The sequence below is a fragment of the Mustelus asterias genome, chromosome 16 (genome assembly GCF_964213995.1).
Source record: "Mustelus asterias chromosome 16, sMusAst1.hap1.1, whole genome shotgun sequence".
Lineage (NCBI taxonomy): Eukaryota > Metazoa > Chordata > Chondrichthyes > Carcharhiniformes > Triakidae > Mustelus > Mustelus asterias.
In genome coordinates this window covers 80,870,134-80,896,974 of record NC_135816.1, presented here as the reverse complement: position 1 = coordinate 80,896,974, position 26,841 = coordinate 80,870,134, and the positions used below count along the sequence as shown (strand labels likewise).

Here is a 26,841-nt window from a genome sequence, read left to right as displayed (position 1 = left end):
AATAATGAAGAAGTCCTTAAGGAATGGAATGGGGTAGTGAGCTATGTGTGTCAGGAACAGAGACCTGAATTGAAAGACTTGTTACAGTGCTATGAGGACCTTGTGGAAATAGAATGGGGAGGACTAATGATGTAATGCATGAGGTTGAGGTAGGGAATGCTGTTCCAATAACACACCCCTATTGGCTTAATCCTCTAAAAGCAGCGCAGTTCAGAAGGAAGTGGAAGTGATGCTATAAGACGACATCATAGAGCCGAGTCAAAGCGAGTAAAGTTCGTCCATCATATTGGCCCCCAAATCTATTGGTACTGAACGATTCTGCTTAGCTTGTCGGAAACATAGAAATATAGAAACATAAAAGATAGAAGCAGGAGAGGCCATTTGGCCCTTCGAGCCTGCTCCACCATTCATTTCCATCATGGTTGATCATTCAACTCAATAGCCTAATCTTGCTTTTCCCCATAGAGTCATAGAGGTTTACAGCATGGAAACAGGCCCTTTGGCCCAACTTGCCCATGCTGCCCTTTTTTTAACCCTAAGTTAGTTCCAATTGCCCACATTTGGCCCATATCCCTCTATAGCCATCTTACCATTTTACTATCTGAACACTTTTTAAAAGACGGAACTATACCTGCCTCTACTATTAACTCTGGCAGCTTGTTCCAGACACTCACCACCCTCTATGAAAACATTGCCCCGCTGGACCCTTTTGTATCTCCCCCTCTCACCTTAAACGTATGCCCTCTAGTTTTAAACTCCCCTACCTTTGGGAAAAGATATTGACTATCTAGTTGATCAATGGCCCTCATTATTTTACAGACCTCTACAAGATCATCCCTAAGTCCCCTATGTTCCAGAGAAAAACATCCAGTCTATCCAGCCTCTCCTTATAACTCAAACCATCAACTCTCGGTAGCATCCCAGTAAATCTTTTCTTCACTCTTGCTAATTTGATAATATTCTTTCTATAATAGGGTGACCAGAACTGAACACAGTATTCCAAGTGTGGCCTTACCAATGTCTTGTACAGCTTCAACAAGACGTCCCAACTCCTGTATTCAATGTTCTGACCAATGAAACCAAGCATGCTGAATGCCTTCTTCACCACCCTGCCCACCTGTGACTCCACTTTCAAGGAGGTATGACCCTCTAACCCTCGATCTCTTTGTCCTATAACTCTCCCCAACGCCCTACCATTACCTTGCCCTAGTTCGATCGACCAAAATGTTTCACCTCACATTTATCTAAATTAAACTCCATCTGTCATTCGACAGCCCACTGGCCCAATTGATCAAGATCCCGTTGCAATCCTAGATAACCTCCTTCACTGTCGACTATGCCATCAATCTTGGTGTCATCTGCAAACTTACTAACCATGCCGACGAAATTCTCATCCAACTCATTAATATAAATGACAACTAACAGTGGACCCAGCACCGATCCCAGAGGCACAACACTTGTCACAGGCCTCCAGTTTGAAAAACAGCCCTTTACAACCACCCTCTGTCTTCTATCATCAAGCCAATTGTGTATCCATTTGGGTACCTCATCCTGGCTCCCGTGAGACTTAACCTTGTGCAACAGCCTACCATGTGGTAACTTGTCAAAGGCCTTGCTAAAGTCCATGTAGACAACATCAACTGCACTGCCCTCATCTACCTTCTTGGTTACACCTCCAAAAAACTCACTCAAATTTATGAGACATGATTTTCCACTCATAAAGTCATGCTGACTGTCCCTAATCAGTCCTTGCCTCTCTAAATGCCTGTAGATCCATTCTCTCAGAAAGCCTTCTAACAACTTACCCACTACAGATGAGGCTCACCGGCCTGTAGTACCTAGGCTTTTCTCTGCAGCCCTTCTTAAACAAAGGCACAACATTTGCCACCCTCCAATCTTCAGGCACCTCATCTGTGGCTATTGTTGGTTCAAATATCTCTGCTAGGGAATCAGCAATTTCCTCCCTAGCCTCCTACAGTGTCCTGGGATACATTATCAGGTCCCGTGAATGTATCTACCTTGATGCGCTTTAAGACTTCCAGCACCTCGTTCTGTTATCAGTCCACTCCTCAAGACATCACTATTTATTTCCCCAGGTTCCCTAACATCCATGCTTTTCTCAACAGTAAATTTAGGATCTTACCCATCTCTTGTGGATCCGCACATAGATGACCTTGTTAATCCTTAAGAGTTCCTACTCTCTCCCTAATTATTATTTTGCCCTTTATGTATTTGTAGTAGCTCTTTGGATTATCTTTTGACTTATCTGCCAAAACAATCTCGTGCCCCCTTTTTGCCCTCCTGATTTCTCTCTTAACTCTACTTCTACACCTTATGTACTCTTCAAGGGATCCACCTGATCCCAGTTGTCTCCGCATGCCATGTGCCTCCTTCTTCTTCTTGACCAGGGCCTCAATATCGCGAGTCATCCAGGGTTCCCTACTTATACCATCCTTGTCCTTCACTCTAAGAGGGATGTACTTACCCTGAACTCCCAGTTAACAGACGTCCCTTTGCATTCCCACAGATTCCCCCAATTAACTGTTGAAAGTTCCTACCTGATATCAAAATTGGCCTTACCCCAATTTAGAATTTTAACTTTTGGGCCAGACTTAGCATTCTTCATAGCTATCTAACCTTTAATCCCATTCGCCCCAAGTGCTATATCCAGTCGCCTTTTGAATACATTCAATGTTTTGGCATCAACTATTTCCTGTGGTAATGGATTCCAACAGGCTCACCACTGTTTGGGTGCAGAAATGTCTCCTCACCTCCGTCCTAAACTGTCTTGATCTGATTCATACCCAATTCCAACGTTGGAGGATTGTGTTGAAAATGTCGGACAAGCTATTTAGATCAAAGTTCGACTTACTTTACGGTTACTGGCAAGTACCTTTGTCAGAGAGCAAAAGTAGTTTCTGCCTTTGGAACTCCAGATGGGCTATATCAATTTAAAGTAATGTCCTTTGCCATGAAAAATATACCAGCTCCTTTTCCAAGGCTTATGAACAGAGATGTTGCAGGATGGACTATTTATGCTGTCTACATAGATGACTTAGTGATCTTCAGTCATTCATGGAAAGATCACATGGAGCATTTGGCAGAGCTCTTCTCGAAAGTGCATAAGGCTAGGTTGGTCATAAACTTCGAAAAAAAAACAGAATTTGTGAAGGCAGAAGTGACAGTCTTAGGACACAACATTGAATGTGGACGGATGACACCGAGAAATGTGAAGGTGAAGCCATGGAGGAATTTCCAAGACCATCATCGAAGAAGGAAGTGCTGCGATTTTTGGGATTGAGCAGGTTCTACAGAAAGTTCGTACCAAACTTTAGTAGCATAGTGGCACCGTTGACGGACTTGTTAAAAAAAATGACATTTTGGTGGACAGAACATTGCCATGAGGCATTTGAGAATTCAAAAGCAGTGTTAACCACTGAACCTGTTTTAGCCACACCAAACTTTTTGAAACCCCTTAACCCCTTTTGAAACCCCATTGATGCCAGCGATATAGGTGTTGAAGATTTGCTATTACAGAAGGATGATTGTAGAATTGAAAGGCCAATCGGTGAATTTTTGAAAAAATTTCAATATCCACCAGAAAAAATATTCCACAATTGAAAAGGAGATATTGAGTTTAGAAATGGCTTTACAGCATTTTGATGTTTACGTTCCATCACTGCATCAGAACCGATTGTGTATACCAATCACAATCCTTTGACATTTCAGGAAAGATTCAAGGACAAGAACGCCAGACTATTTCGTTCGAGTCTTATTATGCTTTCCACGTGAGCATTTAATTTACAGATGGTACATGTTGCGAGTCGTGAAAATGTTGTTGCAGATAGTTTATCGCAAGTTTAAAAGAAAAGAAAAATGAAGCCATCTTTTCAAGATGGTGGTTCATTTTTTGTTTCCTGAAAGGGGTGGTGTTGTGAAGTTTGTTTTTGTAAAATTATAAAAAATTATTAAGAAATGCTAAGAGCTGTAAAATTGTATTGTCTGTTCAAAAAAAGGGTATTTTTTGCTGTGCTTAGAGAGTTAAAAGAAATGCAGGTGCAAATGCAAGTACTCAGGGAGATGCAAAGTGAAACCTTGTAATGGGGCAAGGCAGTAGTGTTGCCACGACAACAGGTTGTTTTTGAAGTTTGCCCAATGAATCAGAAATAGGCATTTGAATAGCAGCAGCCTATCGGATTTGAATTTGATGTTTTGGTAACCTGTAAACCAATCCTATTGTAGGGGTTTTTGCTATGTCATCAGGAATATAAAGGCCACAGCTCCCAGCTCTAAACTGTCAGAAGACGGCCTGCCAGTGACTGCCACAGATCACAGCGAGAGAGAGAGAGACAGACAGTTACTGTTATCTGCTAGTAAAGTAGCAACATTTATATCTTAAAAGAAAGTCTCATCTCCATGGTAAAGGTACCAACAGGAGAACAGAACACAGAAGAAGTCAGAAAAGACGACAAAAGATTCTGGAAGATGACAAAACTGATTGCATTTTGAGTGTCACTAAACATTATATTTTATTTTGTTAATAAGTGGGAATTGTAATTATCTAAACAGCATTCCATTAGAATAGTGTTTTATTCGGCTTGTTAATAGTTTAGTTACCCTGTTTACTGTTAGATAAACAAAGTGTTTCTTGTTGCTTTAAAGAGGGAGTCTCAGGTAGTTATTTTGATTTGGCCACTATAAGCTGTTGAAGTGCAGACAATCCCCCTTCTCACACACTCTTTAACAGATTATGAAGGGGGGTGCTTCTCATTGAGTGGTTGAGTGTTAGTTCTCGGACAGGAGATCAACCTCCCCTTCATAACACTATTAATGGTAGGAACTAAGGGCATGAGGTAGAAATTCATTTCTGGTGGTTGGCATCAGAGCAGAAGATGTTGGGACGACCATTATAAGCACTTCCTCATATTGAGTTCCACTGACAGCAATAGCGATCTGAGAGATGGAGATGCCATACCATCCATTCTGCCGCACAGACGGAGGCCAATGACGACCTCAGCTTTTCCCCACTGCCTGCTATTATGCTTAAGTGTTCCTGGAGGAATATCTGGAGGCACATTGAAGCATTTCTATGTTCATCAAACAAATGATTGACAAATTATCTTTCAAAGAGGTGAGATAGAGATATCTGTAGTTCAAATATTTGTTCATGTTATATAAAGCTTTTGCAGTTAGTATTGGAAACATGCAGAGCAGGATATGGTAAACAGCAGATGACAATTCTGCGCCAGGGACAGGAATTTCAACCTGCCATTGCCTGTGATTTACTGACCTGGATGGTGTCTCACCAGCCGCATGCACGATTGGAGTATGGCTTACAATCGTGATTTCATTTCAACAGCTGTGAATTTTCAATGTTATGATCGGAAAGTTGTTAAAATAATCAATAGGCAACAAAACAGCCAAGTAGTCTCACAGCTATTCATCGACAGGATGCATACAGACTTATCAGTACACCAAAGGCCGCAAGGAGAGGGTAGTAAATGTCCTTTATCTGCAGGATTGTGGCTTGCACCATTTCTTGAAGAGCAAGCGAATTCCCATCTTCCACTGGAAGTAGATCTCTCAAGTATCAATGAGTTCCCTTTTTATGGAATAATTGAGTCCCCACTAGAAAAATCAGGTGACAATGTTGCACGGTGATAATTATAGTAACTGAACAAATAAAGGTAGATGTTTTTGCTTCGGTGCACCCAGAAGCAAACATTTGATAATGGTACCAAATGCTCCAAACTTTGAAATCAGTGGGATGTATTGGAATCTCAGAGGGAATGCTCTCTTGATGCACCGCAAATCCCCAGAGCTAAAGTCTCTCAGATTCTGCATTATATATTTGAGGATCAATTGTAATTTGATGAAAAATGTTTAGAAGTGACAGCATTGACATTAGATTGTACTGTTTTTGGGGCCAACTCAACACAAAAGTTACGGGTAGAATCCAACGGTGGCTTGGCTGATAGTAATGCTACCGTAACATGATTGTTGTGACGCTAATATAACATTACTGTTGCTCAATCTACAGCAATGTTACTGGTAGCGACTAAACTCTAACACTGCTGTTAGTGAAACGACATAAACATTACAGGCAGTGATCCTACATTACTGAAGGAATATGGTCAGGTTATAATTGGGAAAGTTTGCTGATCGCCCATAAAAAATGAACAGGAAGAATCAAAACCCCGAGAATGCCCCACCCCATCGTTATTTTTCCATTCTTTCATGTGGAACTTTGCCCACTACCATAACACGATAAGACGAAGGAGCGGAAGTAGGTCATTCAGCCCATTGAGTCTGCTGCAGCAATCAATGAGATCATGAGTGCTTTAAACTGATAATCCTCAAGGCCACTTTCCCACCTTGTCCCCATAACCCTGGATTCCCTTACAGATTAAAGCCTGTCTATCTCAGCCTTGAGCATACTTAATGAAATAGCCTCTACAGCCTGTACATTAAAGAATTCCATGGATACAGTATCCTCAGAGAAGAAATTCCTCCTCATTTTCCTCTTAAATGGACGACCCTTTGGGCTGACAGGTGGTAAATGGAGTTTAATGCGGAAAAGTGTGAGGTGATACACTTTGGAAGGAGTAACAGGAATAGAGAGTACTGGGCTAATGGTAAGATACTTGGTAGTGTGGATGAACAGAGGGATCTGGGTGTCCATGTGCATAGATCCCTGAAAGTTGGCACCCAGGTTGATAGGGTTGTTAAGAAGGCATACGGTGTGTTAGCTTTTATTGGTAGAGGGATTGCGTTTCGGAGCCATGAGGTCATGCTGCAACTGTACAAAACACTGGTCCACACGCACTTGGAGTATTGCATACAGTTCTGGTCGCCGCATTATAGCAAAGATGTGGAAGCGTTGGAAAGGGTGCAGAGGAGATTGACCAGGATGTTGCCTGGTATGGTGGGAAGATCGTATGAGGAAAGGCTGAGGGACTTGAGGTTGTTTTCGTTTGAGAAAAAAAGGTTAAGAGGTGACTTAATAGAGGCATACAAGATGATCAGAGGATAAGATAGTTTGGATAGTGAGAGCCTTTTTCCTAGGATGGTGATGGCTAACACGAGGGAACATAGCTTTAAATTGAGAGGTGACAGATATAGGACAGATGTCAGAGGTAGGTTCTTTACTCAGACTGTAGTAAGAGCGTGGAATGCCCTGCCTGCAGCAATAGTGAACTCGTCAACAGTAAGAGCATTCAAATGGTTATTGGATAAACATATGGATGATATTGGAATAGTGTAGATTAGAGGGGCTTTAGATTGGTTTCACTGGTCGGCGCAACATCGAGGGCTGAAGGGCCTGTACTGCGTTGTAATGTTCTATGTTCTATGACCCCTTACTCTGAGATAATGCCATCCAAACAGAGACCCTCCCACAAGGGGAAGCACCCTCAGTGTCCAACCTGCCAAGCCTCTTACATGTCTCAATAAGGTTGATGAATCTTACGTGTATCAAGAAGGTCGTCTCTCATTCCTTTTAACAGGCAGAAACTATTCAACGTCTCCTCATAAGAAAATCCCTCCATACCGGACATCAACCTACTGAACCTCTTCTGGATTGCCTCCATTTCCTTCTTGAATATATTCAATGACTTGGCCTCCACAGTCATCTGTAGTAGAGAATTCCATAGGCTCACCCACCCTCTGAGTGAAGACGTTTCTCCTCATCTCAATCTATAATGGCCCACCAATATCCGAAGGCTGTGACATCTGATTTATTGACCATCTACCCTACCCTGCCAACAGAAATGACATCCCAGCATCCAGGCTTTCCAAACCTGTCAGAATTTTATGCATTTCAAAATTCTTCTCAATTCCAGCGAACACATGTCCAGTCAACCCAATGTCACCTCATACTACAAACGTGCCATCCCGGAAATCAGTCTGGTGCACATTAGGTGCACTCCCTGCATGAGTAGTATACCCTTTGTCAGGTCAGGAGACCAAAACTGCACACAATACTCCAGTTGTGGTCTCACCAAAGCCTCGTACATCTTCAGTCAAATGTCCTTGTTCCTGTACTGAAGTCCTCTTGTAATGAAGGCAAACATATCAATTACCACCTGACTACTTGGCATACCTGCGTGATTTCTGTCAGTATCTGGTACACAAGGACACCCAGGTCCCTTTGTGTGGCGACACTTCCCTATCTACCACCATTTATATGGTACTCCAACATTCTATTTCTCTGTCCGAAGTGGATACCTTCACATTTATCCACATTACATTGCATCTGTAATGTGTTTGCCCACACAGTTAACTTGTCTAAATCAACTTGCTGTCTCTTAAGTTCCTCCACACCACTCAGGTTCCGGCCAAATTTCATGTCAGAAAGTTTGGAAATGTTACTTTTCGTTCCCTCATCAAAATCATTGATGTATATTCGAAATAACTGGACCCAAGCACAGATCCCTGAGGGCCCCCAAAAGTCAATGCCTCCAATTTCGAAAATATCCATTTATTCCTGCTCTATAGTTTCCATCTGCTTCACAATTCTCAATACATGCCAAGTTAAAGTGAATAGGCAATTAGAAGGGAGCTATATAGGTACATAAGCGAGAAGGAAAATGAGGAGTGCGATACTAAATTTAGACAGGAAAGCTGGGAGGAGACTGATTTGGAACTGCTAAACAATAGGACTGATTGGGAAAACTGGCCTATGTATACGTAATGCTATAAATCGCCACTTGAATCAGTTTTGATTCGTTTGTACCCTGAAGTCTCTGACCCTGAATTACTGATTCCAATATTATGTGGTTCAACAGTAACTACATTTAAAAAGGAATTGTTAGCAGCCTTTCATGTAAGCGAGCCTTCCAGAATTCTTTTTGTTCGATTCGAAGTATTTACTAAACTGTCTTTACTAGTTTTTACTCCCAACTTGTTAGACATATTGGAAAACCTAACGCTTCGCATTAATCCTTAATTTTGCTCCCGGAAATGTTTTTGGATTTATCGTGCTCCTTATTTTCTTCCAAATGTATGAACACATTTTACTTCCACATTCACCAACACATTATCAACAACTTCCAGTTTCCCAACACCGGCATTGCAATATTTCAGTGCTGCTCTAAGAATCCTCACACGCAAAGTGGGTGCTTACTGGAACATTGGGGAGGCACTTACATCGGGACACATAGATGCGTGAATGATCGGATTATGGTCTCAAATCCACTTTCCTCTCTGCCCAGACCTAACCCCAACCACCATGCACCAAGCCCCTCCTCCCCCTCCCCCCTCCCCCCCCCCCCCAACACATGTCTATAAACATATTGCTCAACCTGCCCTGAATAAATTAAATGATCTCACATCCAATGTTTTCTGGGGAGAAAAGTTAAGTGTGTGGTGGTTCATTTTGGCAGGTCGAATAGGCTGAAAGAATATAATATTAAGGGTAAGATGCTTCGCATAAGGATCTTGGGGTCTGGGTTCATAGGACGCTCAAACCAGCATCGCAGGTAGAGGCTGTGGTTAAGAAGGCGTATGGAATACTGGCCTTCATCAATAGAGGAATTGAGTTTAGCAATCGGGAGATAATGCTGCAGCTGTATAGGACCCTGGTCAGACCCCACCTGGAGTATTGTGCCCAGTTCTGGTTGCCTCATTACAGAAAGGATGTGGAAGCCATAGAAAGGGTGCAGAGGAGATTAACAAGGATGTTGCCTGGATTAGGTAGCATGCCTTATGAGGATAGGTTGAGAGAGCTAGGTCTTTTCTCCTTGGAGAAGCGAAGGATGAGAGGTGACCTGATAGAGGTGTATAAGATGTTGAGAGGTATTGATAGAGTGGATTCTCAGAGGCTTTTACCCAGGGCTGAAATGGTTGCCACAAGAGGTCACAGGTTTAGGGTGTTGGGGAGTAGGTACAGAGGAGATGTCAGGGGTATGTTTTTCACTCAGACGGTGGTGGTGTATGCAATCGACTGCCGGTAGTGGTGGTGGAGGCGGATTCAATAGGGTATTTTCAGAGACTTTTGGATAAGTTCATGGAAGTTAGTAAGATAGAGGGTTATAGGTAAGCCTAGTAGGTAGGGACATGTTCGGCGCAACTTGTGGGCCGAAGGGCCTGTTTGTGCTGTAGCTTTTCTATGTGCTATGTTCTATGTTCTAACTTAACAAACATCCGAAAGGGAAAAAAACATCTGCGTGCTGGCACAAGGGGCGGGCAATGCAAGTTGCATCCTATTTTAAATATCAGTTTGTCATTTCGTTGATTAGGTGAAGCCAGACTTGGCGATTGCTGAGAGGTCAGCAAATGAGACTTGTGACTCATTTAACCATTAGGCTGAGTAGGCTTCAGCTTAGGGCCCGGAAGGGAGGGGGGCCCGAGAGCAAAAACAAATTGGTTTAACCCTTTTAAGGGTGAATAAATTTTCATAACTATACCCCGTGGGTGAATTAATATAACAAATACCTATAAATAGAGGAGCTTCACCCCCGGACTTGTACGACATGCAAATAAATACAAAATAAATGCAACAAAGAGTTTATTGTCATGCTATATCATGTGTACATACTTATTTTAGTGCATACTTAGTTACACACAGTACTTTTTTCAACATTCACCCTTACATAGTATTAGTCCCACACCACAGCACGATGACTGTCACCAACTTAGTGATCTGGCACTCATGCACATTGAATCAGACATGCTTCAATCTGTTGATTTACATGCTGTTATCGACACTTTTGTAAACCAAAAAACACGGCAGCTTTTTAAAGTACAAATGTAAAGAAAATGAAAAGTAAATGAATAAAAGGGTTGTAATTGATTCATATAACTTTATGATATTATACATGTGGTATTTCTTTCAACACCAACCAAGTAAACGAACTCAAATTAACTTAGGGACAAATTAAAAGGAGCAGCTCCCCAAAAGAAAGGGGGAACAGCCCGAACCAAAAACAAAGTCGAAAGGAAACTTAAAACATCAAACCAAAAGGTGATTATCAGGGTCGATAATACACCCCAGCCCCTGCGGTGCCCAGCGGTCGCGGAAGGCGTCAACCGCGCCGGTGGACACTGCATGCTCCCTCTCCAGCGACACTTGGCCACGAATGTAGCAGCGGTAGAGGGGCAGACAGTCAGGATGGACAGCCCCGTCGATCGCCTGCTGCCTGGACCTATTGATGGCGCGTCTATCCAGGCCCAGGAGCAGGTTCACGAGGACGTCGGCATCCCGGCCCGCCCCTCTCTGCACCAGGTGCCCGTAGATCAGGAGCGTGGGACTGAAGTGCAAACAAAACATCAATTAGAGGTGTTTCAGGAAACCAAAAAAGGTGTGCAGTCTAAAATACAGAACGTAGACATGGTCCACGGACTCCACAAGGCCACAGAAAGGGCAGTCTTGGGAGCCCGTGAACCGGAAAAACCTACGGTTGTACGGCACTGCTGCGTGCAACACCCTCCACCCCAGATCCCCAAGATAATTGGGGGAGATCCCTCCGTAGAGGGACCTCCACTGGGGACCTCCGCCTCCCAGTGGCAACAAGAGCTTTTTAAAGTACAAATGTAAAGAAAATGAAAAGTAAATGAATAAAAGGGTTGTAATTGATTCATATAACTTTATGATATTATACATGTGGTACGTTATACATAGTAGAACGATATAAGTTATCTAACGTCACGTAAGTTCACTTTATTCTATTCAACGAACGGTGGGGCAGGGGGCAGGTCAGGGGGCCTTACTAAAGCTCAGCCTAGGGGTCCGGGTGGTAGTTAATCCGCCACTGCTTATGAGCATTGCTGGGCTCGCAGAGAAGCCTCGTAAATGCAAATGGCTCCACGGGCCCAGCGGCCTTTGAAAGCAAACTTACTGGCAGTGACTCAACCAGAGTCTCAAGATTGAGAAGACAGTTCTTTATGAATAACTTCAGCCGATATGGGAATTGAACCCACGCTGATCAGCGTTAACTCCACATCATCATTCAGCCGACCTAACCGACCCACTAATGCTGGATAGAGCGGGTGATGAAGCATCCGCTCACCTCAGCGAGACTGCGCCAAGAGCCGAGCTTGGCCATGGGACTTTATATGACACGCATGTGGGCGGGGCCTGCTCTCACTGCTTTCTGATTGGATTCTTCTATGAAGTCACCTGAATATAGGTGTTGCCCCCGAAGGACAATTCATCAGTTTTTGTGCGCGGGAGCAATGGCTGGAGTTCTCACCTGAACTCCATCCACATAAAGAGGACGGCGAGAATGAAATATATTTTGATGGTTGATAATTTAACATGAGCTGATATAATGAAGTAATTTTGAATTCTAATGTTTTAATTATCGAGAAATGAAACAATTACAGATTTATAAGAATAGTCATGTTGCATTCCAGGTACAGAATTGTGATTGTAACTTGCCGCTAGGTTTTGCAGGGCAGCTTCTTGGTAAGTCTCCACCTGCTTTTTCCCATACTTTGGGCAGGCATCTTAACAGCAGAATGTCAACTGGATTGAGGAATGTACGAGGAAACCCAGGATCTGCGACCCCACACAGTTTGGATTATTAACGCATGAATGTAGAGCACATACTGGGTGCTCACTTTGGCAATGACAACTTGCAGCTGCCTGCGTGACTGGCATCTCAGAAATCTCAGGTGGAAACGAATACAGAGAGATCGTTAAGGTGGGGCGGTGGGGGGGGGGGGCGGGAGGGTAGAACGTTCATCAGTTAAACCAGTGGTTCCCAAAGGTTGTGGCGAGAGAGGATGGCAAGTGTGGCGGGAAGATTCAAGGACAATCAAAGAAACATTTAAACATGGTTTAAACAAGCATTGTTTTATGCTTTCTGGATGTCCCATTATCATATTATAAAGTAGTTGTGTTCTATGTTATGAATCAAGCACGGCTAGGAGTTGTGTTTTTTTTGTTTTTGAATGTATTTCTTATCAATAAAAAATTCGGTGTGGCGTGAGCAAATTTTTATTCCAAACGTGCGGCCCAGTGAAAAAAGTTTGGGAACCACTGAGTTAAACAGATAGAAGGGCGTTCTGTATACGTTTTTAAGGTACATAGAGGAAATATGGAATCTGTGTGTCTATGGAGTTGGTCACAGATTAGTTATATCTTCGGATGGTGAAACCAAACTGATAGATTGGACCTTGTAAATCTATGTTATTATGTGTCCCTGATGCTTGGAGAACAATTAAGTGAAAAATGTCTGAGACTGGGGTATGCTGTGAATAATTTGCAAACTTGTGCCACAGGAAAGGTCTGAAACGTTTTAAGATTATTTGTTAGTGTCACAAGTAGGCTTACATTAACATTACAATGAAGTTACTTTGGAAATCATCGAGTTACCACACTCTGATGCCTGTCCAGGTACACGAATGGCGAAGTTAACATGGCCAATGCACATAACCAGCACATCTTTCAGAATGCGGGAGAAAACCTGAGACCCCAGAGGAAACCCAAGAAGACATGGGGAAAACATGCAGTCATTAACCCGGGTCTCTAGCGCTCTGAGTCAGCAGTGCTAGCCACTATGCCATCGTAAAAGCGGAAAGCATACAAAGCTCTGAGCTGGAGGAGGACAATTATGCAAATCAGGGCGACTCAGGTATGAAGGGTTACGAAAGGGTGGATTTTTTTTCAAAGCAATTTACTGGCTCACTGGGAACCAGTGGGATTTGAACCAATGGAACTTAACATTTATTTTGATTGCTGATGGATCTTTGCAGATGTGGGACACTAAATACACCTAATATTCTAAATTTTCCCCACCGTTTATTTATTTAGCGCCTCTTTATAGACCAGGACTATCATTCAGACGCCATGAATTTCTGATAGTGCCTGATATGCTCTGTATAAGAGACAATAATGTGACGTTACAAATAGGTGAGTTGAGAGGGACTGCTGTTGACACCAAGGCAGCAGTTGACCGAGTGTGGTGTCAAGGAGCCCGAGCAAAACCTGAATCAATGGGAATGAAGGAGAAAGCTTTCTGTCGGTAGGAATCATTCCTGGCAGAAAAGAATACGGTTTAGGTGGTAGTAGGTCACTCAACTGAGTTACAGGACATCACTGCAGGAGTTCTTCAGGTAGTGTCCACGGCCCAAACATCTTCAGCTGCTTCATCAGTGGCCTTCTGTTCATCAGTAGTCAGAAGTGGTGTCGATTGCAAATGTTTTCACAATGTCCAGCACCTCTTGCGACTCAGATACTGAAGCAGGCCATGTGCAGAAACATTTGCACAATATCCAGGCTTGTGCTGACAAGTGACAATTTACATTTGCACCGTACTGAACAGAGGAGTTTAGGGGTGAAGTAAGTAAGCAAAGGTAAAGAAAATGAGTTGCACAAAGGTTTAGCTGAGGATTGTATGAAGGGAGACCGAGTGCAAAAAATTGGGAATTTGGTTAGTGGGAAATCCAGTGAAATGAGGGATAATCGTTCACCTTCTGGCTTTTTATGAAAAATGGTAGTCTGAGAGAGAGAGAAAGACTCAGAGAGAGATGGAGACAGCAAGAACGAGAGCTGAAGTCCAGCTGTGTTAAGTAAATGAATAGGTAAGTAATTCGAGAGTTTTTACTCTAATACCCTTAAACTGGGGCCATAATGTAAACCGGTAATGGGACGATATAAGCATTATATTAAATTTATAGAATAACTAGTTAAGCTCCATAACATAAATACTGACATTCACTGAGTGACAATCCAACTGTCAAACCTCACTCATTGAACAGAAAAAACTAAGATAACAAGATGTGTGATCCACTGGAGTGCTAACACGTTGGGCTTGGTGGATAGCAGTCTGATCCATGGCAAGCATAATTACAGGTAGTGTTGACTTCAATGTTAATATGTGGTGAAGGAATGATAGAGAATCGTGTCTTTTAAATATAGCAAGATTATTTTTCAAACAGCTCAGTAAAATCACAATCTGACTTGGACGAGGGAAGTGACTGCATTTTTGTCCAGTTTGCAGATGACACAAAAAAGATGGGAAGGCAAGTAATGAGAATGACACAAGGAGTCTACAGGGAATAACCTTGGCCGATGGAATATAATGCAGCAAATTATGAACTTTTGGGCTTGAGCAGGAAAAATAAATGAGCTGAATATTATTTAAATCGAAAAATTCTTGAGAAAGTCGCAGCACAGAAGGATTTGAGGGTCCTTGTGCATATATAACAAAAGCTAGCATGCAAATTCAGCAGATAATTGGGAAGGCAAATGCAATGTTGGCCTTTATTTCAAACGATTGGAGCAAAAAAAGGAAGACTTAATAAAACTGTGCAAGACATTGTTTGGACCACACCTCGAATACTGCGAACAGCTTTGATCTGTTTATCAAAGAGAAGACGTATTGGCACTGGAGGCAGACAGAGAATGTTCACTAGGTTGATCCCAAATCTGCACCCAGTACCTGGGAGTCATCAGTGCCACCAATAACCGAATTGCAGCACTTGTGATGGACAGATTGTACAGTCCAATTGCTCACAAAATGATGATTATAACTGAATGCTAAAGACTAAATTGTCATAAGATTGTCTGCAGAACTAATTCAGAGGCCTCAAACGATCTCCATTTTGATAGCGGGGGACTTTGGGACACGTTCGGGACAAATATCAACCCATTTCACAAGGCAAGCAGCCCATGGATTGGGATGCCAGTTTTACATCCCACCTTATTTTAATATCATTCGATTTTGATTATCATTGGTGTGAGGGAGATGACGTGTTTGTTAAGTGGGCGGCACTTGTCCCAAAATGTTGGGATTCAAGATTGAATGTGGATTTCATCATCTGAAATTTCAGTTCACACATGAATTCTCCAACCTGTTATGATGTGTGCCTAATCCAATATGTGTTGAAAATGATAGAGGGTAGTTAACGAGAAGCCAATGAAAACAGGGGACCAGTGAAGTGTAAAGACATTGACACCGGTGCAGAAGTCCATCATAATCTGGGGGTGTAAAACCATGTCTGGGACACAGAGGCAAAAGCTTCCCAACGGATAAGTGAGAATTATCCATATACTATCCACCCACCCACCCACCATTCCTCACAAACACTCGTTTCCAAGACCTGTAGAACAGAGAGTGCAAAGAGAGAAATAATTCTTCATGGCATAAACAAATGGCAAATAGAATGTTGGCCTTTATTTCAAAGGGAATAGAGTATTGAATTAAGGAATCTTGCTACAACTATACAACTAATTAAAGCACACCTGGAATGCTATGAACAGTTTTCATTCCATCATCTACGGAATGACATGCTGGCAGTGAAGGCAGTCCAAAGAAGGTTCACAAGGTTCATCCCGGATATGGAGAGATTGCCTTATGAGATGGTTACTAATTTGAGTTTAAATGAATGACAAGCGACTCATTGAGATACGGGATTCTGAGACACTGTTCCTCTTGTGGGAGTGTCCAGGGCCATGTCGCATAATCTTAGAGTAAGGGGTCACCCATTCAAGACAGAAATGAAGAGGAAATTATTCTCTCAGAGGATGGTGAATCTGTAGATTTCTTTCCAGCAGAGAGATGTAGTGGATGGGCAGTTAAGTATGTTCAAGGCTGAGATAGGAAGAATTTAATCAGTAAGGGAATCAAAGGTTATTGGGATAAGGTGGAAAGTGGAGGTGTGAATTATCAGATCAGATTAGCCATGAATGGCGGTCAGACCCGATGATCTAGATGCGTACTTCTGTTCCTATGTCTTATGGTTACATCTCAGATAAGCAATAAGATGTCAGTTAAGCAGACAATTGTAACTAAGCATGATAAATGGTTTAGTTTGGATTCATGTTCCTTGATAATTTGCTTTCCAAAACTTTGGCAGGCTGCAGGATGAGTCACCATTAGCTGGCTGGTGCATGAGTTGGTGCTGCTTCATCAGCTTATCTCTATTGTAAAAGGAAGAGTTTGTTAAAGCAAGCATTGCAGTAAGGCTTCTCCTTGTTCTCCTTGAAGACGCCTTGGCTGAGTTGCTTTAGGCAGAAGGCGCAGATAAAGTGCTCCGGGTGGAACCTCATGCCCATGGCTGAAATGCAGCGCCCGCTGATGGGCTTCTGGCATCCACTGCACAACGAGCCCTGGCGCTGATGATAGTGCAACTCACAGTAAGGCATTCCACCAACTTCAAAGAAACTGCCATTCACAAAAGGGGTGAGACAATCCTAAATTGGAGACAAATAAATGGAAAATGTTATCATTTTGACATTCAATGACAAAACCATCGCGAATCCCCGAACTACCAACATTCTGGGGATTACCATTGACCAGAAACAGAGTGAGACTAGCTTTTAAATGCCATCCCGACAAAATCAGGGAAGAGGCCAGATACCCTACCGTGAGTAACTCACCTCATGACTCCCCAAAGCCTGTCCACCATCCTCAAGGCACAAGTCATGAGTGTGAGGAATACACTTTACTTGCCTGGATGAGTGCAGCTTCAACGATACTCAAGAACCTCGATACCTCCAAGACAAAGCAGGCCACTTGGTTGCTACCACTTGCACAATCACTCAATCCTTCCACCACTGGCGAACAGTGGCAGCTGTATGTACCATGAACTCACCAAAGTTCCTTAAGCAGCACCTTCCAAACACATGGTCACTAACATCTAGAAGGACAAGAGCAGCACATACCTGGGAACACGTGACGTGGAGGTTCCCCTCCAACTCTCTCACCATCCTGACTTGGAAATATGTTGCCATTCCTTCACTGTCAGTGGATCAATATCCTGGAATTCCCTCCCTAACAGCACTGTGACTGTACTTGCAACTTGGGAACTGGAGTGGTTCAGGAAAGGAGCCCCGAACCACCTTCTCAAAGGTAATTAGGGATGGACAATCAATGTTGGTCTACCCAGCGATGCTCACATCTCATGAAATGAATTTCAAAAAACTACGAAGTTGAAGAGAAGCAGTGGAAGGACAGTCAACCCATCAAATGTATAATATAAAAGCAGAAAGAAATCATTCATCCCATCAAGCCATTAGCCCAGGAACAAGGGAGGGTCATTCCGTCAATGGAGCTTATTGCATGTGAGCAGAAGTAGGACACTGCACGTGGGTTTAGAAAGTATGCTCAAGCTGTGGTGTATCGTTGTTTAACCAGTCAATGGAATAACAGAGGGTTCAAAGTGCAGGTACCATAATTAAAGGCACCGGCAGGGCCATTCCAGTGGACTATATTTCACTGCCATCGTGCCAAGGGTATGCAGACGTTTTGGTCGTGGTGGACAAATTCTCTAGATGGGAGGACGTTTCTCCTACACGTCATGCCACATCCACACACACAGCAAAGGTCCTCTGCAAAGGCTATATACATCTGTGGGGCCTGCCTGTTAAGATAGATTCTGATCAAGGCACACATTTCACAGGGACTGCATGCCAGGAGGTTTGTCGCTTGCTGAACATTACCTGAAACTTCCACGCTCCTTATTACCCAGGGCAGACCACACATTGAAGAATTGACTCTACAAATACCATCTGGAGTGTCTCAAATGGCCCCAGGCCCTTCCCATAGTATTGTGCACAGACAACCCCGAATGTAACAACAGGGCTGAGCCCTTTTGAGGATTTAACTAGTACGCCAATGTCCTTGCCAGGAACCTCCGTAGGGCTGACTGTCACATGATGAGCGATTCCATCATGGCATACCGTCTCCCACGAACCAAAGCTGCAGATTCTGTTTCCCAACAGGTTGCTGCTGCTTGGGAGACACCACCCGAAGGCGAACCCGACATCGTTCCAAGCGCGTGGGTGTGCATTAAGAAACATGAACGACTTGACGCTAAGTGGGAAGGTCCCTATCAAGTTCTGCTTGTCCCCCTGCCCACAGTGAAAGTCAAAGGCAAGAAACCTTGGATCCACGTATCACATAGCAGACCGCTGGAAAGAGACTAAGTCCAGCAACTGTCAATTGATCACTAAAATGATTAAATCATGTTTTTGTCAATGTCATCTTTTTCTTTATCCATTATTAAGTTGTTAATTTTACTGTTTTTGAGTTCAGCGCGTCTGTCATCCGATGTTGCCCAGCACTCCCCTAGAGTTACAAGGAAATACTTATCTTTACATGTCCTAAGTTAAAAACCTTAACTTCTCTAAATGTTAGATCTGTTCACATGTTCCCCTCCATGGACAACGTGGGATGCCAATAAGAGGCTTCCGACTCAATGCCTCCAAACTCATTACTTGGTTTCAATAATGGAACACATTCCTTCTCACCCTTGATTACACTAGCAATTGCTTATGCTCTGAGATGCATTGCAATTATACTGTCTTCAGCACAGGTTGGTATCAACCTTCCTTTAATATATCCTGCCAACCACCCTCGCCTGAGCTTCATAATAAAGGGCTACTAAGAGCCCCACGGTGCTTCCGGTGTGATGGCAATAATGGCACCATGCTGGGAAGCTCAACTGCCTACGGTGCTAACATTATTGTTTGCACCCCTAACGGCACAGTTGATCTCGTTACCGAACCCTCTCAATGGAACCAATTGGATCTGTGGTGACCATGCATATCCATTGTTACCTGCACAGTGCCGTGTATCATGCTACCTTGGCTATGTTTGCCCTTACATCTTACTACTCTCCTTCTTTGCCCCCTCTCCCCACTCCTGCAAGGAAAAAGAAGGTTATCACGGAGGCTCAGTGCTTCTCCTCTATCCTGATTCCATGGTATGGTGCAGCCAAGTTGGCCCGGTAAAGTATCAATACGACATCCGTCCTGGAGAAGGTAGCCAATGACACCTCTTCAGTACTGACTAAGATTAATGATGAGATGGTAGCTATCCACATCGTATGCTTCCAAAACCGTACTGTGCTGGACTTTGCTTTAGCAGCTGGGGGTGATGGAGTGGGGGGTGGAATATGTGCTTCAATCGGCTTTCAATTATGCACCTATAAACCAGATAACTCAGAATCCATTATTGATTTGGCCAACCATATCAAGAATAAAATCGAGAAACTCAAACTATTTCCATCGCCTACCCTATGGAGCTTGGCTTCAGGATAATTGGGTTCCCTGGGAGCATCTATGATGCAGGGAATTGTGTTTTTCTTGATGTTTTGATTGATTTTCTATCTCATTTTTGTGGTCATTAAATGTAGTTGGAAGCGAGCTATGTGAAAGGTTTTGGAGGTCATGACGCTTCTCCCTGTCACATCAGCCTCTCCTCATGATGATCCTTATCGCAATACACACACTATATATACATATATATAATCAAGCTCAGTCAAGCCAAGCTGTGCCTTCCCTTCGCTTGAATGCTGCTCCATAGAAAAGGATTGGAGCAATAAAAGATAGATGAGAACGCTTGCAATATGTGCTCTTGCTTGCTTAGTTATTCTTCCATAAAGACTAAGGAAGAATTAAAGGGCGGTGGGGTGGGGGGATGTGGGGCGGAGGGAGTGGATTTAGGGAAGCCAACTATCTAATTATACTTTTGTTTTATATTTTTTTATATTTTCTGCAATATATTTGTACTAGCATTTTCTCACAGGATAAATCTGACGTTTCAGGTTTTATTTGTGCTGGGGCATGTTCCAATATTAGAACATGCTGAGACACGTTGCATCCATTCACAGCTCGTGACCAGCTAGCCTCAGCAGAAACCACTAATTCATGGATTGGGCATGATTATAGGTCAGAACCAATTAATATCAGCCACCAATAATCATAGAATCATAGAATCCTACAGTGCGGAAGGGAGGCCATTCGGCCTATCGAGTCTGCACTAGGTCCTATCCCCATGACCCCATATATTTACCCTAGCCAGTCCCGCTGTCACTAAGGGACAGTTTCGCATGGCCAATCCATCTTTGGACTGTGGGAGGAAAGGGGAGCAGAGGAAAGCCACACAGTCATTGTGGAGAATGTGCAAACTCAACACACTGACCCAAGCTGGGAATCAAACCCGGGTCCCTGGCACTGTGAGGCAGCTGTGCTAACCACAGTGCCACCATGCAGCCTTCTGCAAATATGTTTAATTAAGCAAAGAATGAGAATTGGTGTTCTCTCAAATAATGTATAATAATGACTGTAAGAGAGAGCACAATAGAAGACGGTAAACATCATGCAAGGAAGAAGGAACTCCGAATAAACTTGCACACTTGTACCTGACTACGAGCTGTTAGCGAATTGTTGAACCTAACAGGGATGGGGTAGCGTTGCTTGGTTAAAGACGAAATTAATGCAATAGTAAGGAAAGACATTAGCCTGGATTATCTGGAATCTGTATGGGCGGAACTGCAGAACACCAACAGACAAAAATCTGTTGGGAGTGGGAGTTGTGTCCAGACCACCAAGCAGTAACAGTGCGGTTGGGGATGGCAAGAAGCAGGAAATTAGAGATGCATGCAGTAAGGGTACAGCAGTTATTATGGGTGACTTCAATTTGCATATTGATTGGGCTCACCAAACTGGTAGTAATATGATGGAGAAGAATTTTGCGGAATGTATAAGGGAAGGTTTTCTCGACCAATATGTCGAGGAACCAACTAGAGAGCAGGCCATCCTCGACTGGGTATTGTGCAATAAGAGAGGATTAATTAGCAATCTTGTGGTGCTCGATCCTTTGGGGAAGAGTGACCACAGTATGGTAGAATTCCTCATTAAGGTGCAGCGTGACACAGTGAAGTCTGAGACGAGGGTCCTGAACTTCACAAAAGCTAACTTTAATGGCTTGAGACATGAATTGGCTAGGATAACGTGGCAAAGGACATTTGAGGGGTTGAGAGTGGATAGGCAATGGCAGACATTTAAAGAACATATTGATGAACTTCAACAGCTGTACATCCCTGTCTGGCGTAAGAATGGTGATGTGGCTCATCCATGCCTAACAAGGGAAATCAGGGATAGTGTTAAAGCCAAAGAGGAGTCATATAAATTCGCCAGAAAAAGCAGCTCACCTGAGGACGAGGAGAAAATTAAAATCCAGCAGAGGAGAACAAAGGCTTTAATTCGGAAGGTGAAAATAGAATATGAGAGTAGGTTTGCAGAAAACATAAAAACTGACTGCAAACGCTTCTATGGATATGTGGAAAGAAAAAGACTGGTGAAAACAAATGTAGCTTCCTCACGTTAGAATCAAGCGAATTCATAATGCGCAAAAATGCGAAGACAGACCAGCTGAACAAATACTTTGGATCTGTCTTCTCTCAGGAGGACACAAATAACCATCCATAAATACCAGAGGAAAGAGGGTCTAGCGTGAAAGAGGAACTAAAAGAAATCCTTATTAGTCAGGAAATTGTATTGGGAAAATTGCTGAATTTAAAACCAGATAGGTCTCCAGGACTTGATGCATCCCAGAATACTCAAGGAAGTGGCCCTAGAAATAGTGGACACATTGGTGATCATTTTCCAGCATTCTATAGGCTCTGGAAGAATTCCAGTGGATTGGAAGATAGCTAATGTAACCCCACCTTTTAAAAAAGGAGGGAAAGAGAAAATCGGGAATTATGGACTGGTTAGCTTGACATCAGCGATTGGGATCAAAATCATTAGCAACCTTGGTGCGTGGGAGAAGACAACACTTGTGCTGAAATACCGTGAATCATTATTGAATGTGAATTTCATGATCTGAAATTTCTGTTCAGACATCAATTTTCCAAGATGGAGCGTAGAAGATTGAGGGGAGATTTGATAGAGGTGTATAAGATTTTGATGGGTATAGACAGAGTGAATGCAAGCAGGCTTTTTCCGCTGAGGCTAGGGGAGAAAAAAACCAGAGGGCATGGGTTAAGGGTGAAAGGAGAAAAGTTTAAAGGGAATATTAGGGGGGGCTTCTTCACGCAGAGAGCGGTGGGAGTGTGCAATGAGCTGCCGGATAAAGTGGTAAATGCTTTTAACATTTAAGAAAAACTTGGACGAGTTCATGGATGAGAGGGGTGTGGAGGGATATGGTCCAAGTGCAGGTCAGTGGGACTAGGCATAAAATGGTTCGGCACAGACAAGAAGGGCCAAAAGGCCTGTTTCTGAGCTGTAATTTTCTATGGTTCTATGTTACATAGAAACCTCGAAAGATAGAACATAGGTACAGGTGTAGGCCATTCGGCTCTTCGAGCCTGCACCAGCATTCAATATAATCATGGCTGAACATGCACTTTCAGTATCCCACTCCCACTTTCTCTCCATGCCCCTTGATTCATTTAACCACAAGGGCCACGTCCAGCTCCCTCTTGGACATATCTAATGAACTGGCCCCAACAGATTTCTGTGGTAGCGAATTGCATAGGTTCACAACTCTCTGAGTGAGGACATTCTTCCTCATCTCAGTCCTGCATGGCTTACCCTTATTCTTAGACCGTGGCTCCCAGTTCTGCACTTTCCCAACATTGAAAACATCCTTGCCCCATCTAACCTGTCCAGTCCCATCCGGATTTTAAATGTTTCAATGAGATCCGCTCTCATTCTTCTAAATTCCAGTGAGTACAAGGCCAGTCGATCCAATCTCTGTTCATATATCAGTCCTGCCATTCCAGGAATCAGTCTGGTGAACATTCACTGGATTCCCTCAATAGCAAGAATGTTCTTCCTCAGACTAGGAGACCAAAACTGCACACAATACTCAAGGTATGACCTCACCAAGGCCCCGCATAACTGCAGCAAGACATCTTTACTCCTATATTTCTATGCACTTACAATGAAGTCCAGCATGTTATAAGCTTTCCTCAGCGCCTGCTGTACCTGCATGCCAACATTCACCGACTGTTCCACCATGACACCCAGGTCACATTGCACTGCCCCTTTTCCTAAACTGCCACCTGTTTTTGCCAGGAGTAAAGAGGTACATTCCAGAGGCGAGACAAAAGTAACTGTCTTTGTCATCGAGGCAAGAATACCAATCTATCTCCCAATGACATGCAACGGTATTGCCATCACTGAATTGCCCACCATCAAATGTTTGAAAGATGCCATGGAGAAGGTGGCTTCTCAGTAGTTTTGGGCTAGTAATCCAGAAACCCAGGGTAATGTTCTAGGGACCCGAGTCCCACCACAGCAGATGGTAAAATCGTGAATTCATTTTCTATCCTGGAATTGCCAGCCTAGTGATGGCCGTCATTGTCATTAGAGAACCATCTAGCTCACTAATGCCCTCGAGGGATGGAAATTTGGCTCCGTACTGGTCACTCAGTTCAAGGGCAATTAGAGAAGGACGGTAAATATTGGCTTAGTCAGCGATGCCCACACTCCGCTGAATTAATAAAATTGAGTAGAATGAGCTTCCCATGTAAATACTAATGCTATCAGAACAGGCCAAATTGGAGTCCATATAGGAATTGAGTAGTTTACGTGTTTCCTCATCAAAGTTTGTCCATCATCTACAACAAAGAAGTCACGAGTGTGAAGCATAGTGTGGATGTTTCTGGGTCCAACAACATTCAAGACTTCCAACATCTTCAGTTTGATTGACATCCCAAATATTCACTTATCTTCACTGTGTCATCCCCACCAGTGCAAAGTGACTGCAATGCATGAATGAGATACAGGATGCGCTGCAGCAACTCCATAAGCGTCCTTCAACAGCACCCCACAAACCAAAGACTTGTAACACCAAGAATACAAGGGTAAGAGGTGCAGTGCACATCCCATAACCTGCAGGTTCTCCACTAAGGCACACTCTATCCAGATTTGAAACTGCATTCGTGTTCCTTTACTGTTGCTGGGTCAACCTTCTGGAGATTCGTCCCTGAGTCACGGTCCATTTAGGCCAATAGCTTTTCAATAATGACCCCGAAACAATAAACGTACTGGTTAAACACAGCAGGTCTGGTTGCATCAGCAGAGAGGGATTCGAGTTCATATGACTCTTCAAGATCTTGAGTTATCAGCAGCTTCCCACCGACTATTAGAGATTATCAATAAATTGAACACTCCCATATTAAAAAGAGAAATAGCATGGATATATTTGAAACTAATCTTAATACATTCACAGATAGAATAGAATAGACGGGTTCCTGATAGTTTTGATGAAGAGGAGGGAAGGAGGCTTGCATTCAGCATAAATATCAGAATGGAATAAATGATTAATAAGGGGATCGGGGTTATGGGGAAACGGCAGAAGAATAGGGGTGAGAAAAATATCAGCCATGATTGAATGGCGGAGCAGAGTCGATGGGCCGAATGGCCTAAACCTGCTCCTATGTCTTATGGCCGTTTCTGAGCTGTAGGGTCTATATAGTTCACTGTAATCTGCTAACTGAGCTGTGAACAGTGTCCATCGCCAGCCAATGCCATTAGGTTCATACAGTGTGGTGCAGAAGAGGAACACGTGCGCCTGGAGCATCCTAACGTTCTACTCTAATGTTACCAACAATGATAGCTATTTCACAAAAAAACAGTGGTAGATATCATCGCAAACATTCCGAAGAGGCATGGTGCAGCTTCAACATTGGACTCAACATTAAGTTCAACAACTTCAGGCGTGACCTTTCTCCTCCGTCTTTACCGCTTTTTTGTTGCTTTCGATGAGTGTCCACTCTATTTCACCTCCCGCCTCCACCACCCCTTCCCCACAAGACATCTGTCACGTCTTGTTTAATTTTGATTACATTGAGTACTAAGCTTTGTTTTCCTGTGAACACTTCCTGCTATCTTACCTTTATGCACTATCAGCACCTTCTTTAGTCCTTAATTCTACCACTAACTCGACCTTTGTCTTCTGTCCATGACATCTTTGTCAATCTGTCTTTAGCTCTGTCCCACCTTCTCAACCACCTCTCTAACCATATAATCTATCACATTTCTATCCCTTTTCAGTTCTGAAAAAGAGCCATATGGGATCGAAACGTTCATTCTGTTTCTGTGCAGAGGTGCCGCCAGACCTGCTCTGTTCATCCAGAAGTTTCTGTTTTTAATTACAGATTCTTAATCGCTGGTGGCACGGATGAAAATGCATGATATAGGTATTTAAAAATAAACACTGTTGGGAGTATATCACTGCCATCTCGGTGACTTGCTGAACACCCCATGTGGTATTCAGTTCCATTGGCTTCAGCTGATCGAGCGGATTGTGCAATGGCGAACTATAACAATTCAATCTACTTGGAGATCCTTCCTAAATCTAATTTCATTTTTAACCAGAACTGTGCTTCCAGTTGGTATACTATTCCTCACACGTTAATTATTAAATATACCCCATGCCGATGATATTGTCGGAAAGTAAGAGCGCTGGTCTAGCGTAGGTGCCACCTTCAGAATCGTATATTAACCTGAAGCCCAGGTTGCTACCTCAGTTGTACGCAAGCAGCATTGCAAAAAGGTGATCGGGGAGACCTTAACCTCTCAACTATTGGCAGAATTTAAGAGGTTAACGACTCAGGAATTGATCGAGGTGCACAGAATTATAACCGGGAATTGCCACCCAAAGGTCGAACAAAGAACAAAGAACAAAGAACAATACAGCACAGGAACAGGCCCTTCGGCCCTCCAAGCCCGCGCCGCTCCCCGGTCCAGGATTGAATCCTGAATCCAGGATCCCCGCCCAATTTTCCAGCCTATCTACATACCAATATCCTATCCACCGAGCTGTCCCTCACAGCTACGATGCTTTGTTCATTACAACCTATTAACTTACCCCCACCCCCCCATTCCAGACCATGTGATCTCCAGGGAGAGGCGAAAACCCAGAGTGAAAAACCCCAGGGCCAATATGGGGAGAAAAAAAATCTGGGAAATTCCTCTCCGACCCCCTGAGGCGATCGAAACGAGTCCAGGAGATCACAATGGCCCCGATCGGAAAATGCTTCCCAACCCTAGTCATTTCCACTTCCACGAACACCATATGAATCCCCTGCCCCCGAGACAGGTTCCCAACTATCCGCAGTCTCACTCTGTACTGGCACCAGCAAGATGATCGTAGA

General features: G+C 43.4%; 1 protein-coding gene across 1 annotated transcript in view; it reads right to left on the bottom strand.

Annotated features, from left to right (window-relative positions):
* Window positions 1–15,183: 15,183 nt before the first annotated feature.
* Window positions 15,184–26,841, bottom strand: part of LOC144505274 (leupaxin-like) — a 34,908-nt gene continuing 23,250 nt past the window's right edge. The window contains exon 9 of the mRNA XM_078231328.1: window positions 15,184–17,140. Within this exon, the coding sequence (XP_078087454.1) occupies window positions 16,868–17,140 (273 nt within the window). The 3' untranslated portion in view covers window positions 15,184–16,867. The remainder of the gene's footprint in view (window positions 17,141–26,841) is intronic.